This window comes from Belonocnema kinseyi, chromosome 8 (assembly GCF_010883055.1).
Source record: "Belonocnema kinseyi isolate 2016_QV_RU_SX_M_011 chromosome 8, B_treatae_v1, whole genome shotgun sequence".
Lineage (NCBI taxonomy): Eukaryota > Metazoa > Arthropoda > Insecta > Hymenoptera > Cynipidae > Belonocnema > Belonocnema kinseyi.
Genome location: NC_046664.1, coordinates 96470553 through 96486744, shown reverse-complemented (window position 1 = coordinate 96486744; position 16192 = coordinate 96470553). Strand labels below are relative to the sequence as shown.

General features: G+C 31.4%; 1 protein-coding gene across 1 annotated transcript in view; it reads left to right on the top strand.

Annotated features, from left to right (window-relative positions):
- Window positions 1-858: 858 nt before the first annotated feature.
- The window catches only part of LOC117178768 (A-kinase anchor protein 10, mitochondrial), a 21972-nt gene continuing 6638 nt past the window's right edge, over window positions 859-16192 (top strand). Inside the window, exons 1-7 of the mRNA XM_033370227.1 lie at window positions 859-1151; window positions 3377-4151; window positions 4222-4345; window positions 6707-6843; window positions 6970-7120; window positions 7218-7332; window positions 7427-7601. Coding sequence (XP_033226118.1) covers window positions 1127-1151; window positions 3377-4151; window positions 4222-4345; window positions 6707-6843; window positions 6970-7120; window positions 7218-7332; window positions 7427-7601 — 1502 coding nt within the window. The 5' untranslated portion in view covers window positions 859-1126. The remainder of the gene's footprint in view (window positions 1152-3376; window positions 4152-4221; window positions 4346-6706; window positions 6844-6969; window positions 7121-7217; window positions 7333-7426; window positions 7602-16192) is intronic.

Sequence of the window (16192 nt, the reverse complement as noted above, 5' to 3'; positions counted from 1 at the left end):
TGAATCATCTCCATCAGAGCCAGAGTAATCTGGATTATGTATGATGATACGTTCATCATTTTCATCGGAATCCCATTCCGATTCGGAGTTTGTTGCAATTTTCAAGGCGTTTTGAGCAAAATTTTGAATTTTTCAAAAATTGTTCATATGCAAAATCCAAAATTTTGCTCAAAACACTTCGAAAAAATTCAAGCGTATTCCTTGGCTGATTACAAGAACTTTTTATTCCTGATGATTTTTCCGAAAAGCGCATCGTTTATTGTAAAAAAAATCATGAATGTTTTCACAAAAATTTTGCCATTAAGACACCATTTTGAAAATACTAAAACGAAAAATCGATCTTTGAACCATGGATTATCAAAGTTTAGACATTTATTCCACCGATTAGTGGAGCCAATTTCTTTAATTTCTTTTAATTGCGGAGCAAGATATAAATAAGACTATTATAATATAACGCAATGATAATATTATGATTAATAATATATGTATATATTTTTATGCATAATAGTATTAATATTTATATCATTTATATTTTATGCTTGAAATAACGTAACCTCAAAATATGCGCATATAAAGAGGCGCGCGAAGTATTCAAATCATGAGAATCGCCAGCAACGAAATCTGGAAATATTAAAATCCCAATCTCATAATTTTATTTCAAAGCAGATAGAGATATAAATAGAAACCACCGAAGTGTTCCGACCGGCAATCGTGCACGTTCGAGTTTTCAAATTCAGAAGAGGAGAAATGGGTTGCGCGCGCAACTCAGTCATTTATACCGTCTCCTACTATATTCGCACGGAGATAGCCCTGTCATAGTATTGGACCACATTTCGTTTCAGAACTGGGATCACATTGCTGTGCAGGCTGTTAGTATACACACACTACGCCGTATGACACAATACACATTTCAGTGTGTTCGGTTCGGTCGGTGATAATTTTATTATTGACAACCTTTGATTTACATATGAATCTCTGTGTTTCCCTCTAAACTTATAATTAGTTATAATAAAAGTGTATTCTAATATTTTGGTACCCAAAAACCTTTGCAAAATCGATTTGGAATTTAGTCTTTAAGTTGCTTTAAAGATCGTGATATCTATCATGTTTCGTGCTGTCGTACACAATGTTACAATTCTTTAGAAAATCTGGTAATTATAAAATAAATTTATTATGTCTAAATACTCCTATTGAAGATTTTTACTCCTGAAAAAAGATTGTCCTAAATTTGAAACATAACCTCTCTTTGGGACGTCAACACACATAGAAATACCTGCGAAAAAAAATATATATGCATAATATCATGCCATGCCTGACATTTATATTAACTACAAATAGGATTGTGCCGACATTTACCTTTTCTTAGGCTTAAATTGTTTGTAATATAAATAGAAACTTTGTGTCCCACAAAGAGTTTACTTATTTACACTCATCTACTTCAACTGGTTAAGATCTTTAATTCGTGTCGTATATATTATTATTATGTAGTGTTTGTAATTATTATTAAAAAAAAAAATTTATCAAATAATAAGACAAAATATTTTCATTCTAAAAAGTAATGTATTTAAAAGTATTAATATGTTTAGGCTTTCAGGTTTTTTTCGTAATAAGTACAATTTGGTTTTAAAACTTGTTTACACTCATTTATAACCTTAATTCGTAATTGGTATTTTTATATTTACAATTTTCAGTTGCATAATTCATGACAGGATCATATTTAGAAATTCTGTTTTAATTTTAGCATAATCCAGAATGCAATACGTTTAATCACGATTTCAATACGGTATTTCGCAAATTTGGGCTCAAAGATAAAAGGTCAGTCTTTTTATCTGCCTTATCTGCCAATATTTACACTAATGATTAAATGACTTAATCAACTCCATAAATAAATTTTTTTTCATCATCTTTTTATCATTTTTTTCTTATACCTGACATCGTCGACTTTAAATTCATTCAACCCTATTTTCTCAAAACCCCCGTCTTTATTGTCTACTAATTATTTTGATGAATTATTATTTAAATTTTAAAAAAATATTGTAAGTTTAATGTGAGCTAAACTGTTTATATCATCAAGAGAATTTTTTTGACTTGCACAAAACTTACAGAATGTCTTCTTTATATAAACAAGAATTAAAAAAAAATGATATAAAATAAAAAAATGAATTTTTCCATAAAATCCAATATTATGTTTTGAAAATTGAAGCATGAGAATTTCTTTCTCGAAAAATTAAAATTTTCTCGCGAACGATATATCTCGAATATTAGTTTTTCGTGAAAAAATTAATGTTTTCAGAAAAATTGCCAATTTTTTGTTAATTTCTAACTATTTGCTGGCGGATTTTGAAAGGGGATTTTTCACCTCACCAGAGGCAGGAACAAAAACATAAATATCTGAAGTAGGTGAAAATTTATAAAGTTTAAAGAAAAAAACTTTTATTTTTTGGAAACAACTCTAAAATTTTAAATACTCATGACTGACGTAAATGATTTTTTTTTCTAAATGGTGAAATACGTGTCCTCTTATTTCCTTCGATTTAAGAGGCGAATGACTGTCTTTTGAAGTTGTACTGCCGTATAATTTGAATTGATTCGGTCACAATAATAAAAATGTTGATTTTAAAATAGGGTAAGAGTAGTTGTGTTTGGCACTGGCATCAGTTTTTGGCAACCCCTCCTCCTCTCATCACTTGCTTTTCATCGTATGTTTATATATCTTTGTTTATTCATCGTATGTTTCTGAAGATTTAAAAATGGTCGAAAGAAGCTGCGAAATGTTATAGACAATTTATTCGTGTAAGTAGTTTTCTTCGAAAATAAGAAAAGTTCCCTAGAGGTATTTGTTTATAAAAGTTGCAGAACACTTTAATATGTAATTGTTTAAAAAATACCTCTAAAAATTTTTTTAAAAGTGACCTGGAGATATTTCTGAGAGTAATTGATATTTGGATCGGACAGTTACTTCGTTTATCATGTTTTGCAAAACCGAATAATTTTATCTGAAATACCTCTAAGGTTCATTAAAACCTAATAAACTGTTTTATATCAATATTGATAATTTAAAAAATCCACTTCCAAATCCTGATATGTCTATCGTTATTCATTGGTCCATACATTATAAATTTCTTAAATACACCACTGATTCCAAAGGTAATGTTTTTTTTGCATTTTTATTCTGTTCCAACCGAGAGTAGTACTTACATGTTAGCACAACATTATTTATTATCTAAGCGAAAATCTGTTAGGTACTGTATTTTCACATAATTAAAAGCCTATCTCGTCACTAATGCGCAATTTCAGCCGTTTCATCTCATTATTTAAACAAGATGATGAAGAAGAAAAAAAACTATAAACGGAATAATTTTTCTGCTTATTTCAGGAGAAAAATATAGGTCCAGATCATTGCAGGAGACTCCTTTGAAGTCGAAGAGTACAGGAAACTTGCAAAATGATTCATACCCACTGGCCCAATCAAGCTCGCTGGGTAGCCTTGAGGAGGCAGAGGAATATGATCAGTTCGACGAAGAGTCGACAGAAATTTCTTCCTTCCGGTCTAGTCTCTCTAAAACTCTTCCCGAAATTCTCTCTGATAAAAGCGCCCTAGGATACTTTATTCAATTTTTGGACTCGAGGGGTTGTGTGAGTCTCATCAAATTTTGGCTCGAAGTTGAGTGTCTCTGTGGAGCCTGCTCAGAAACAGAATCTCTCAAAAATCACAATGATCACTTGGATGATATGAGGAGCGATTTTAACAGTTTCTCTGGCACAGGCAACGACCATCATTTTTATTGTGATATCAGCGTTGATTCTGTGGAAAATGGTGACAACCAAGAATTAGTTTTAGACAAAATTGTACACAATACTGACGTAAAATCAAATGCAGGTCTGCCAAAGAATAATCGCGTGATAATTGACAATGAGGCAGCTGGATCGAATTGTACCTTTCAGAATGACTGTCGTCGTGCTTCTACTGTAATACAAGATGCTCTAAGAATTTACAAAAAATACGTCGCTAAGGATGTCCTGGGACCGAATTTGATTTCGGAGGAATTGAAAGCCGAAATGAAAGAAATCCTTTCGTGCAAAAACGCAGAACCTTTGTTGAGATGCTTATCCTTGGTTCAGAAAATGATTTATAAAATTTTAGAAGACGAGTAAGCTTTCTCTTTATTTATGAGTTACTGGAATTTTGAATAGAAGAGGTAATTTGTGTTTTTGATGTAGGTATTTGAACGTGTTTTTAAAGAGCGACTATCATTGCAAGCATCAGATTGATGTTTTGACCAGTGGGAATGTACAATTAGCTGACATAATGTACAACGAAACCGCTTTTTTTTACTTCATGGAGGTAGCGTATTTGCCGAAAAAATTTGTCTACAAATATGAAACAAGATTGCTATGATTACAATTTGAAATTTTTAAGTAATTTAAAAACATTTAATATGCAAGCTATAGAGTTTAAAATATTCAATTGGAAACGTAGACCAATTTTAAACTATTCAATTTTGAATGCCTAGTTCTTACATGGTTCCATTTTTAAGCAAGGATTGAAACGAAATTAAGGGGCATTTTTGGATATTTGCCAATTATTTCGATCAATTAAAAATTATTTGGCTAAAAGCTAAGCTCAGTATAAACATTTTTCTAAAGATAATGAGGCTTCGAAGATATACTGTCAAACTTGTGTAGTAATCATATTTTATATAGAAAAGAACGAAAAGAAACGTAATGAAACTGCTCCTTTCTTTTGAAATAAAACTTTGAAGAAACATAATTTTGACAATGTGCCTTTGTAGCTGCATTACTTTTAGCAATTTGGCATATGAATTCCTGTTATTTAAGCAGTAGTGCCAGAAATCAGACCTCTGAATTCAATTTCAATAATTGATGACTTATTTTTTAGGAGAAAACACTTTTTACAACTTTGCTGTTTCGAATTTTGAGAGTAAATTTTTTTATAACAAATAAATGTATTTGCAGATTATACACTTATTTTAGAAATTAGAAACAGAAGAGTTGTCGAAAATATTTTGCCCGAATAATTAAACCAGGATTGATTAAAATCCAATTAATTTTTTTAAAATGCTAAGAAGCGACAGTTAAAATAATTTTTTTTCGTAATTTCGAAATTTTTCTCTCAAAAAAATTGTATTCTTTCATAAGAAATTATTGATAATATTATTTCGATTCTTGAAATAAAAAATAAATGTTTCTTCTGAGACCTGAATTTCATACCTTAAGATGTACCGAAATAAATTTTGATTCGTCAAATCTTAATGTGAAAATTTGCTTCCTCAAAGTCCTTTAGACATTTGGTAAATTGTATATAATCGTGGGCCGAAAAAACTCAACACATATGGACAATTTTTTGGGTAAAGGTTGTGCAAGTAAGTAAGCTTATATAGAAAAAAGAAAATTTTTTCCTCGAAATATAATATTTAATAAATAAGGAAATATGCATTTTTGTTAATATGTATCTAACGTTACATAAAAACTGTTTATTCAATTTTTGTATGCCCTTTTCAAAAAACTAAAGAAACACGTACATATTTTTATGTTTAAAACAAAAAATTGAACCTATTTTTACGAATCTTGAAACAAGGTCCATTTTTACACAAGATCCGTAAACATCCGTTTACATAGGATCCGTAAAAAATAAAAAAATAAATTTGTTTAAAATTTAAAAGTATGGTCGTGTTTCTTTATGTTATTGAAAAGAGCATCAGAACAAAATTGAATTCAAACTTTTTTTAAAACTTTAGGTACAAATTAGCGAAATTCTATATTTTGTCATTTCTGGAAATATATTTTAAGAAACAAAAATTTTCTTTCTTTTCCGTCTCAGGTTATTTACTTCGATAAAAGAGCACCATAAATTAAAAAAAAACTTTTTTAGTAACTTACTTTTCTTACTTTACTTACTTTTTCCATGTAAAGCTATTAACTTCCATTACATGTAACAAAAATGTACAAAATAAGTTTTCATATAGAAAAAATAAAAAATTTGAAAATTTTCAATCGACTTGCCCAATGGTGAAAAACTTAATGATGTTTAAAATACATTTGTTCGTAATGCAACAAAGAAACTTTTCATGGCTATAGCCAATTCACTTAATTATTTCGAATTTTTACGCAAGAATGTCTAATTTATCAATTCCAAATGTATAAAGTAAGTTTTTCCAACATCAATATCTTGAAAACAAAGGTTTCGACTTCAAATTTATTTAATGTTTAATTAAAGACTACTGCTTACATTTTTTTTAAATTTCAAATGTTTTATTTTTAAACAGTACCTGATTTTAAAGCCCTTAGAATAAAACTTACGTTTTTAAATGAGTAATAAATCATACATTATTATCATGCACTATGTTTAATATATTATAATATACAGATATTAAACATTATTATATTGAATTTAAAACTGACAAATTTTAAATGTCTCAATTTTAATTCAGATTCATCAAATGCAGAAAAGTTTTGCTTCAATGTATAGTTCCGATTTGAATAGTTATAAAATTCAAAATTTACCAGATTTGAAAATTGATGTTTTTTATTTAATAAGTACATAGTATTTTTTTTTGTAGATTTTTTTCTTGCATTTTTAAGATCATACTTCAATATTTGTATTGAAAAACTTGACTAGCAACAAAATATATTTCTCGCGCATCATGATTGATATCAATTATTAATTTTCCAAATCTTTTTATAGTTTATGGAGATAGAAAACAAACGAAACCTCCTCGATTTTTGGATGTCAGTCATGAATTACAAGCAAAATTTAATAGAAAAAGGAGCTTCGGCCGATCCGTGCGAAGCGCAAACGGATGCTGTGATTATTTATGAAAAGTAAGAACTTATTGCATAAAGATGTATTAATCATTTATGAAGATATATGTATAAGCAGAAGTCATATCTTCTGTAAAAGACAAACATTTTGACTTTCAACTTGAAATTAATTTGATATATTTTCAGATATTTTAGTTTACAAGCAACAATGCCGCTTGGATTCGCCAACAAGATTCGTTTTCATGTTGAGCAGAATATTTGTCGTGAAGATGGAAAAGGACCACAACCTGATTGTTTTGATTATCCTAGTAAACTCGTTTACAACTTTTTAAAAAAGGTATTTTTTCTAATAAAATGTATATTAATCAAATAATAATTTAATGATGATTAATTAAAGTTGGTCTAAATACTGATTATTGTGTCTGATATTTTAGAACTACTTACCTGCGTTTTTATCGTCTCAGCTCTACTATAAGTACCTTTCCGAACTTATAAATAATCTTCAGAGCAGTTCATGTGCAAACCTACATCCAATGGTGAAGAGGGCAGGTATTGTAAAGTTCCTCAAATTAACATTACTCTGATATTACGTTTAAAATTTACTATTTTAAATGTATCTAAAATATCTTGGAACATTTTTAAGGTTCTGATTGTGGTAGCGAAGCAAGTAGTTTAAGCTTTCGAGCTCAAACTCCAACTCAGAGGACAGTGGATGAACAAAAACAATTAAAAAGTTCCAAAACAGTCAATGGAGGCATGAGCATAGATACAAAGCAGTTGTACGATCCTGATTCTCTCTGGAGGCGTAAAAACAGGAGGTAAATGTTCAAGATATCATTGAAGAATGTTTTATTTCATACATATTCTACTTCAAACTAACATACCTAATATTCATAAAATCTAATGTTAATTTCAAAAATCACGATAAAAAATATCAGTTAAGTTTGAATTTTTAACAAATAAAATTAGAAGATGTAGCAATGGGGATGTTGCATGCAATGAGATAAAATGATATTTTGATTCTTTAGTAACTCATCATTTTATTCCAAGAAGGAAGAATTTTGTATTGAATAAGACTCGTGTTTTTTTTACTTATAAAGTTTGAATATTACTCCCGTTAGCGGCATTTTTCGCCAGACGCGTAGACTGGGTATATCGTTGAGACGTAATTTTTAGCGGGAAAATTCAAACAATCTAAATTATGAAAAATAAAAAAATTAAGTAAAAATGGTTTCTAAACATGAATTTCAAAGTTTAAATGTCTCTAAATGGCTTTCATGTATTATTAATAAATAATAATGAATAATAAATACGAAGAAAATAATTGAAATAGTCTGCCCAAATAGCTTCTGCCCATTGCCGACGTGTTTGTATGTTTTGCGGTAAAGAAATACAAATTTAATTCGATTCTCTATCCTCCTTAGAATCACACACAGCTCCAAAACACTTCTTCGCTACTAATCTACATTCTTTAGGGAATTCGCTGATTTCCAAATTCATTCTTTGTTTATAGCATTTACCTCGCTTGATTCGGCTTTTATTTTCGATTTCTTGCTTTTAGCGTTTTTAGACATTGATAGGTTAACTTCATGATCCAACAAAGCATGGTCCCGCCAAGCGCAAGTAAAAAATTCAATGAATGAGAGGTGGCACCTTAGGCCGCCCGACCGTTCTGACATCTTGGATCGAGTTCGAGCGGCGTTGGCAGTTTGCTTCCCCTTTCCTTCGCGCCAATGCGGCGAGTATGCTGGAGAGTGTCGGGTCACTCCAAGTCGAACGTATTTGAGCATCGAATTGGCGGGACCATGGTTTGTTGGATCATGAGTTAACTTGATAATCAGCTGGATCAGCTGTCAAGTAGAAAGCCGCGATGGCCGCCCGTCCTGATTGGTAAAAATTTTAAAAAGTAAAATTGCGGCTAAAGTGGTCTCATTGGTGCTGAGTTGTATACCTTAGTGACGTCACATCTGTTCAAATGTGACCAAATAGACGTAAACTAGAAATTTTTTCTTTAAGTATTAGAAACCAAAAAAATTCTTTTTTCGATAACTTTATTCACTGCTTCAAGTTTTTAAAAATATGTATATCTTGTTTCATGCAACATCCCCATTAGTTCATTAAATTTTCTACCGAAATGAGAATGAATTAGTTTGATGTAAAATATGGCTTCATCCGTTTTCATCAAATCTCCGTTTTTGGAGCCCCTCTAAAAGAGAAAAAATTGTTGTTACGAAGATATCAATTTTTTTGTAGCCTGTATACGGTATTGCAGAAAATATCGTATGCATCACTGGAGAATGGCGTTTTTTGTCTCGTGCGATGTTTGCAGAACTAGTTTTTGATTTCGGAGCGCGTATGGCGCCCTCACCCTATGACTCGTTGTCGTTCTACAAACATCGCCCTTGATAAAAGCGCCTATTTCCCTCTCTCGATACTATTTTCACTTTTAATAAAAGAAAAAAGAATTTATTTTCTACAACAAAAAGACAGACTAGGATATTTATTTATAGAAAATTATTATCAACAATTATGCAAATTATTAACTTTTTTCGGATAATTTTGGTGAAAACCAGCTTTTATATTTGGAACAGTAGACATGATAAATCTAAGTTTAAAAAAATTAAAATGTTTATAACAATCGTCTAATTTAATCTTTGATCCGTTCCGTTACTTAATTATCACGTGTAAGGTACACTGGAACTTGGATTTAATCAGTCCGTATTTACTGCGTTCCGAGAATTGACAAGGAAATGGCCGATTGGGACTTTTTTATACAAACTGAATCAGCAATACGTATTACTTGTGTATGATAAAGCTTGAAGTTTAGAAATGCCTTTAGAGACAATTGGGAATCAGTTATGATAAAAAAATCGATCTAGCTATTGTCTAAACCTAAAGAGTGCAAAGAAGGACAATAGGATGATGAGGTCATCGGTTAACAAGAGAGAAAACGTGATTTTGGGTATCAGCTAAGGAAGGAGGGAAAAGAGTAGAGGAAAGGGGAACAGAAACCAGTGAAGGAACCAGAAGTACTAGGGATTGAAATGTTGATTAAGGAAATCAGAGATGTAAAGGAGGATTTAAGGGCAGTATAGAAAGGGTAAAAGAGAATGGCTCAAATTAAGGTAAGGGGATGATGAGAGAAGAGTTGAAGAATAGGGATAAAAAATAGGTGTAGGACGAAAGACTGAAAAATCATTTCAACGATAAATAAATAGTTTCATTTTAAATATAAAAATATAAAATATGCATTTAAAACTTAAATGCAACATAAAACCTATAATCAACTGATATTTAACGGTGTTATATGTACGAGCTGCCGGGTTGTATACAAGTTCTAAGCTATGGTGACCATAATTGATATTCGAAAAGTAGAACAAAAATCTTTGAAAAATGCGGACAAAGTAACACATAAATGTTTAAAAAAAGAGAATTTTCAAACATTTTTCAAATTAAATGTTTTATTAAATTTTGTCAGTCCTTAATATCATCTTATATTTTTATTTTTGATCCCTGATGCATTCTAATCAATATCACAAATGTTTACATATATATTTTTCGTATATATGTTTAAATAGTAAGGTAAGGAGGGGGGCAGCGTCAACCAGTCAACAATTAATGATTTTTCTAAAGTTAATAAGATGTTGAATTGATCCATTTTTTCTCATTTCGAGTTCTACATTATTGTATATCATATTTCTATAAGTATTAATCACATGAAAAACACAATGATTTGGGAATTTAATTATTTCTGACATGCTTTATTTCGTCGGCTTTGCCCCTCACCTAAGGGCAAAGCCGTCTGTAGCTTTTTATGAAAATCAAAACATTTAAAGTTAAGAAAATATGATGGTTTGCTACTGTGGTATTTTATGTCCTGGAAACATTACCTTCCAGGATATCCAACAAGAAGAATAAGTTATTCTGAATAAAAATAGAGATAGCTGGATTTTAACCTCTTTTTCGTTGACATTCTACTAGAAGCAGACTTTACGCAATGTTTCTACTGTGCCGATACAAGAAAACTGCATATCGACCGGATTAATAATAATAATATTTAATAGTTTCTTCCCGTGGACATAGGAAACACGGGACTAAGGCATGCCATCCTAACTTGGCCGAGCGGGGTGTTATCCACGGGAGGGGGGAGAATTCCATGAGTGGGGAGAGCCGCCATCTTACGATGTGCCATTTGATTATGCGCACGAGCATTTTTGCCGACAAACTGTGCATGAAAATATAAACATGTGGGCGCTGCCATGTTTGTCGCGGGGCATCAAAAGGTGGCGGACCTCCCCTCTCATTGCATCACCCCCGCAATTGCATGCCTAGTCCCTTGTTTCCTATGTCCATGTTTCTTCCATGTAGCCCACAAGATAAGTTGCTCTTCTACATTGCCGATCATTTATCGACAAAACTTGTGACACGTGTTTCACCTAAGCACTTGTAAATATTGTTTTCGTCGGGCCTGCCCTCCTGGCCAAGCCTCACATATTTATGGGATTTATTTTATTTTGGACTTGAATTACGTCTAATTAATAAAATTAGATTGTGTGATATTATTTTATCTGTCAAAATATCAAATTTTTATACTGTAAGTATTGTCAATTAAGTTAAAAACTTTATATTTCTGTCATCGAAACTTCCATTGTTTCGTGGTAAAAACTGATTTCTGTATAATTTTTCTTTTGCAACGTCGATTTTCAAGATTTTAGTAAGTAACACTATCTCTCTGATAAAATAGATTTATTTGAAGCAAAGTAGAACTAAAATTGTTAAATAATAGCCATGCTATAAGGAAAATCACCTTTGCCCCACTGGTTGGCGCTGCCACCTTACCCTGCTCTATCTTGTTAATTGACGAAGAAATCGTTAGATGGCATCAAATGATAACTTTTTGTACAAAAAAGGGCCAGGTTTTGATTGAAAAATAAAAATTCATCGTTTGAAAAATTCTGACAAAAACCCCGGACAAATAAAAAATTCTGTAGGGCAACTCACACAAGTCCTAAAATGAGGACATGACTGGGGAAATCCAGATGGTCGGCGAATCAAGCTCATGTACAGGCACTAAAAATGAAATGGCACACTCACCCATTCTTACATTTATATTCTTATATTCTGTGATACTTAATTTTCGAACATTTGATGTTTTTTGGATCGCGAAAACAACCTTAAACAAATGAGAAAAACAGAGCTGTCACTTCACATATCGCCAACTTCCACCATTTTGTGTTTTTCGCTGTGCGACAGCATATGTGCCTCCATTTTATTTCTAGTATATAATGTTTGACCTGATAATCTATCACCAATATTCTACCGCGAGGTTCAACATTATACTGTCTAGGTTCAATCCGCAGACAGTAGACAGGGTGGCCACGTGTCAGGGAAGTCAGGGAAATGCCAGAATTCAATTCTTAGTTTTTTATTTATAATTATTTATTTATTGATCGTTTGAATACGTGTCATTTACTTAAATAATCCATACATTTTCAATATGGCGTTTTGTGAATAGAACTTTATCGCGTCTTGTCGCATATAATTAATTATCATGCTGACTGACTTTTTGGATTAATGGAGAGACGGATGTAACAACCCGACAAGCGCTCGAAACCGCATAAAAGTATTTTCCAGCCGAGCAAATCTATCGATAAAAAAAAGTAGTCGAAACGTAAAGTAAAATACACATTCGTATTCAACTTGGCGCGGCAGACAAATTTTTCTTATAAAACTTTTTTATTCGATAATTATTACTTAAGATAAACAATAAAAACTTAGAAAATGTTCCGATCAAAAATCGATGTTTTGTATAGTGTATTCTCTATATATATATATAAGCAATGACTATAAATAACGCACTTTGTTTAAGACGCGAATATGTTTGTTTTTATTCAATAGCAAATTGATTCCGAACGAAAACCACGTTTTGCCAACTTCGACCAGTGGGACATCCATCGTAAAAATATTAGTTGAAATAACTTGCCGCGAGAAAGTTGTTCACTAGACCTTGAGAACGGTTTTTTGAAAATTTAAAGAGATTTGTTAAAAAATGGTAGAAATGGCAGCGAGTTGAAGTCAAAACACGCCGCCGCTGGAGAATTTTGTTGCTTTTGCCGAACAATGGCCGATAAGCGGAGCAGTGCAGCGGCAACGCGTGTTGACTTCAACTCGCTGCCATTACCACAATTTTTGCCTCATTTTTCTCAAATTTTCAGAAAAACTTTTTTAAAGTCTAGTGAGCAACTTTCTCGCGATAAGTTACTTCAACTAGCATTTTTTCGATGACCGTCCCACTGGTCGAAGTTGGCAAAACGTGGTTTTCGTTCGCAATCAATTTGCTATTAAGTAAAAGCAAACATACTCGCGTGTTAAACAAAAGTGCGTTGTTTATAGTCACCACTTATATATTGAGAATAAACTATACAAATTTCAAGCACTTTGATCAACAAACGGCCAAATAATCGCGGGTTGTGTTTTACAAAACATCGATTTTTGATCGAAAAATTGTCTAAGTTTTTATTGTTTATCTTAAATAATAATTATCGAATCAAAAAGTTTCATAAGAAAAATTTGTCGGCCGCGTCAAGCTGAATACGAATGTATATTTTATTTTACGTTTCGACCACTTTTTTTGATCGATAGATTTTCCCAGCTGGACAATACTTCTACGCGGTGTCCAGCGCTTGTCGAGTTGTTGCATCCGTCATTTCAATTGATACTGAGTTTGTGGAGGATGTGCTTTGAGTCTGTCAAGTAATTTGGATAATTAAGGACGGACATGGACCTTACTCTTGAGTAAGATTGATGAAGGTGTGGTTGTTGGGTTTCTGTCATCAAAATGTTATAACATATTAGAAAGTGGAAAATGTTATAATGTGCTAGCGATTCGGTGCTGTATGGCCGCACAGTGTCTGGAATAGGAATTTACTGTTCATAATCGCCCACAGGTCGTATTTTTTAACCGATTACAATTTTTTTTAGAAATTCTCTGCAATTAATTTTTAAGAGAATTGTGGTTGGCTTTTTTTAAATTTTTTTTCACAAAGCAACAATATATAAACACATATAGTGACAAAATTGACCATTTTAGATTTGTGAATTTTTATCTCAAGAAAAAATACAGATAGAAACTCACTATCAGCCGGAATTATTACACATGCATTCATAGAACATAATTAATGTTAATATTATTTAACTTAATTATTATAAACAATTTTTATAAACAAATTCTTATTGGTGTTTTTTTATCATATAAAAAATTGTTTATTTCACGCTAGTTGCTAATATTTTTCTTAAGAGTCATAATTTGTAACAAAAAAATTAGCATGAGTTAACAACTATTGTTTTTATAAACATTTCTATAAACAAATTCTTTATAATATAGTTTTGTTAAAAAATTGTTTATAACAATCATATAAATTATTCTTTATTTAATTTTGTTGGTTAGTCACCGCAATAAATGTCACTCTAATAATTATTGAAGAAAAAAACATTTTTTTCTACGAGGAAACGGCCGATTAGGAGACTTGTTTAACTAAATTGTTAGAAACAATCTATATTGTTTATGTTTGATAAAGCTTAATGTATATAAACGGCTTTAAAGACAATTGTGAATCACTTTTGTTCAGAAAAATCAATTCAGCTATGAGAAAAACTCGTTTATAAAGAATTTGTGTATAGAAATGTTTATAAAAATAATAGTTGTTAACTCATGCTAATTTTTTTGTTACAAATTATGACTCTTATGAAAAATATTAGCAACTAGCGGGAAATAAATGATTTTTTCCATGATAAAAAAACACTAATAAGAATTTGTTTATAAAAATTGTTTATAATAAGTAAGTTAAATATTATTAAAATTAATTATGTTCTATGAATGTATGTGCAATAATTCCGGCTGATAATGAGTTTTTATCTGTATTTTTTCTTAAGATAAAAATTCACAAAGCTTAGCTAAGTCAATTTTGTCACTATATTTGTTTATATATTGTTGCTCTGTGAGAAAAATTTAAAAAAGTAAACCACAATTCTCTTAAAAATTAATTGCTGAGCAGTTCTAAGAAAAAAACTTTTAAATCGGTTAAGAAATACAACCTGTGGGCGATTATTAACAGTAAATTCCTATTCCAGACCACTGTGGGCCATGGTAGTGAAGTGGCCATGTGATGAGTATAACAGCTGATCGAGTCAGCCCTAAGATCAATATTTTTTCACCCATATTGAAAAATAAAAGTTTAAATAACGCGGAAATTTTTTTCGGGAAATGTTAATAAATATTAAAGGATCGTTTGTGACCTTGCAAAGAGTTGGAGGAAGAAAAACGTTTGTTTATGCAAATAATGATTATCCACGGACACATTTAGGTTTTACAGCAGAAGTTTGACTTTTAACTTTCTCTGACGGTAATCATACAATCTGTTTTACCCACAGACCCCTAGAAGTTCGAAGTTGTCTACTCGCTGCGCTAGTGCTGCTTTGACACAGCTGATACCAGACTGATATGTATGTCAGACCAAATATGTTTATTTGCATTTCAAATGCAAACATTAATTTTTGCATTATTTGTGCATAATGTTCGTGAGCTATTTTTGTTGTTTTGCTCCACTTTGATTAATATAAACCTCATAACTAGCCCATTGACAACATTGCAAATTGCTTGCAGAGTTTGACGACAGCATGGTCGGTATTTCTACAAAATAGTAATTAAAAAAAAAACTTTTTTCACTATTCTAATTATTTAGGACCAGAGACATATTCTTGCATCCCTTCTATTTATCGTGCCAAATATTTAACACCATGTCTTATTCCGTGTGGACGTAAGTTGGGAAAGAAAACTTCCACTGGTATTTTCTTCAAAAAAAAAAAAAAAATTTCCACCGGAACAAAGCAGAGACATGGACTTTATTACCTCCTCTTTCATTTCCCAAACTTTCAGAGCGATACCTCATTTCGTTCAGACGTAAGTTGGGAAAGAGAAATTGAAGATCAGGTGTGGTCACGTGACCCTCTCGTCACATGGCCTTATAAAATTATATCATAGAGCGGAACAGAATTGTGAAGTACATTGATAAAGAGGGATTAAATTTTATTCGGTTAATTGATGGTTCAGTGATACACGTGTTTGTTGTTTGGAATACTGGCACATAACAGACCTGTATGTGTATGTTTTCTTAGCCCAAGATACTATTTTATTCTGGGTTGGAATTGATGTAAAACCTGGAGAAATTATTATCTATCAAAATATAATGGATAATCACGAAAAAATCTGCAATCAATATCAGGGGTTGAGGTAGGTCATTATAAACAATCACTGAAAAAAATGGTTAGTTGCGACAAGAAGCTCCTCATTAGTAGAGTTGGTATAAGCTACAACAACTACTTCGATGGTAACAGTAACTAACCAGTTTTG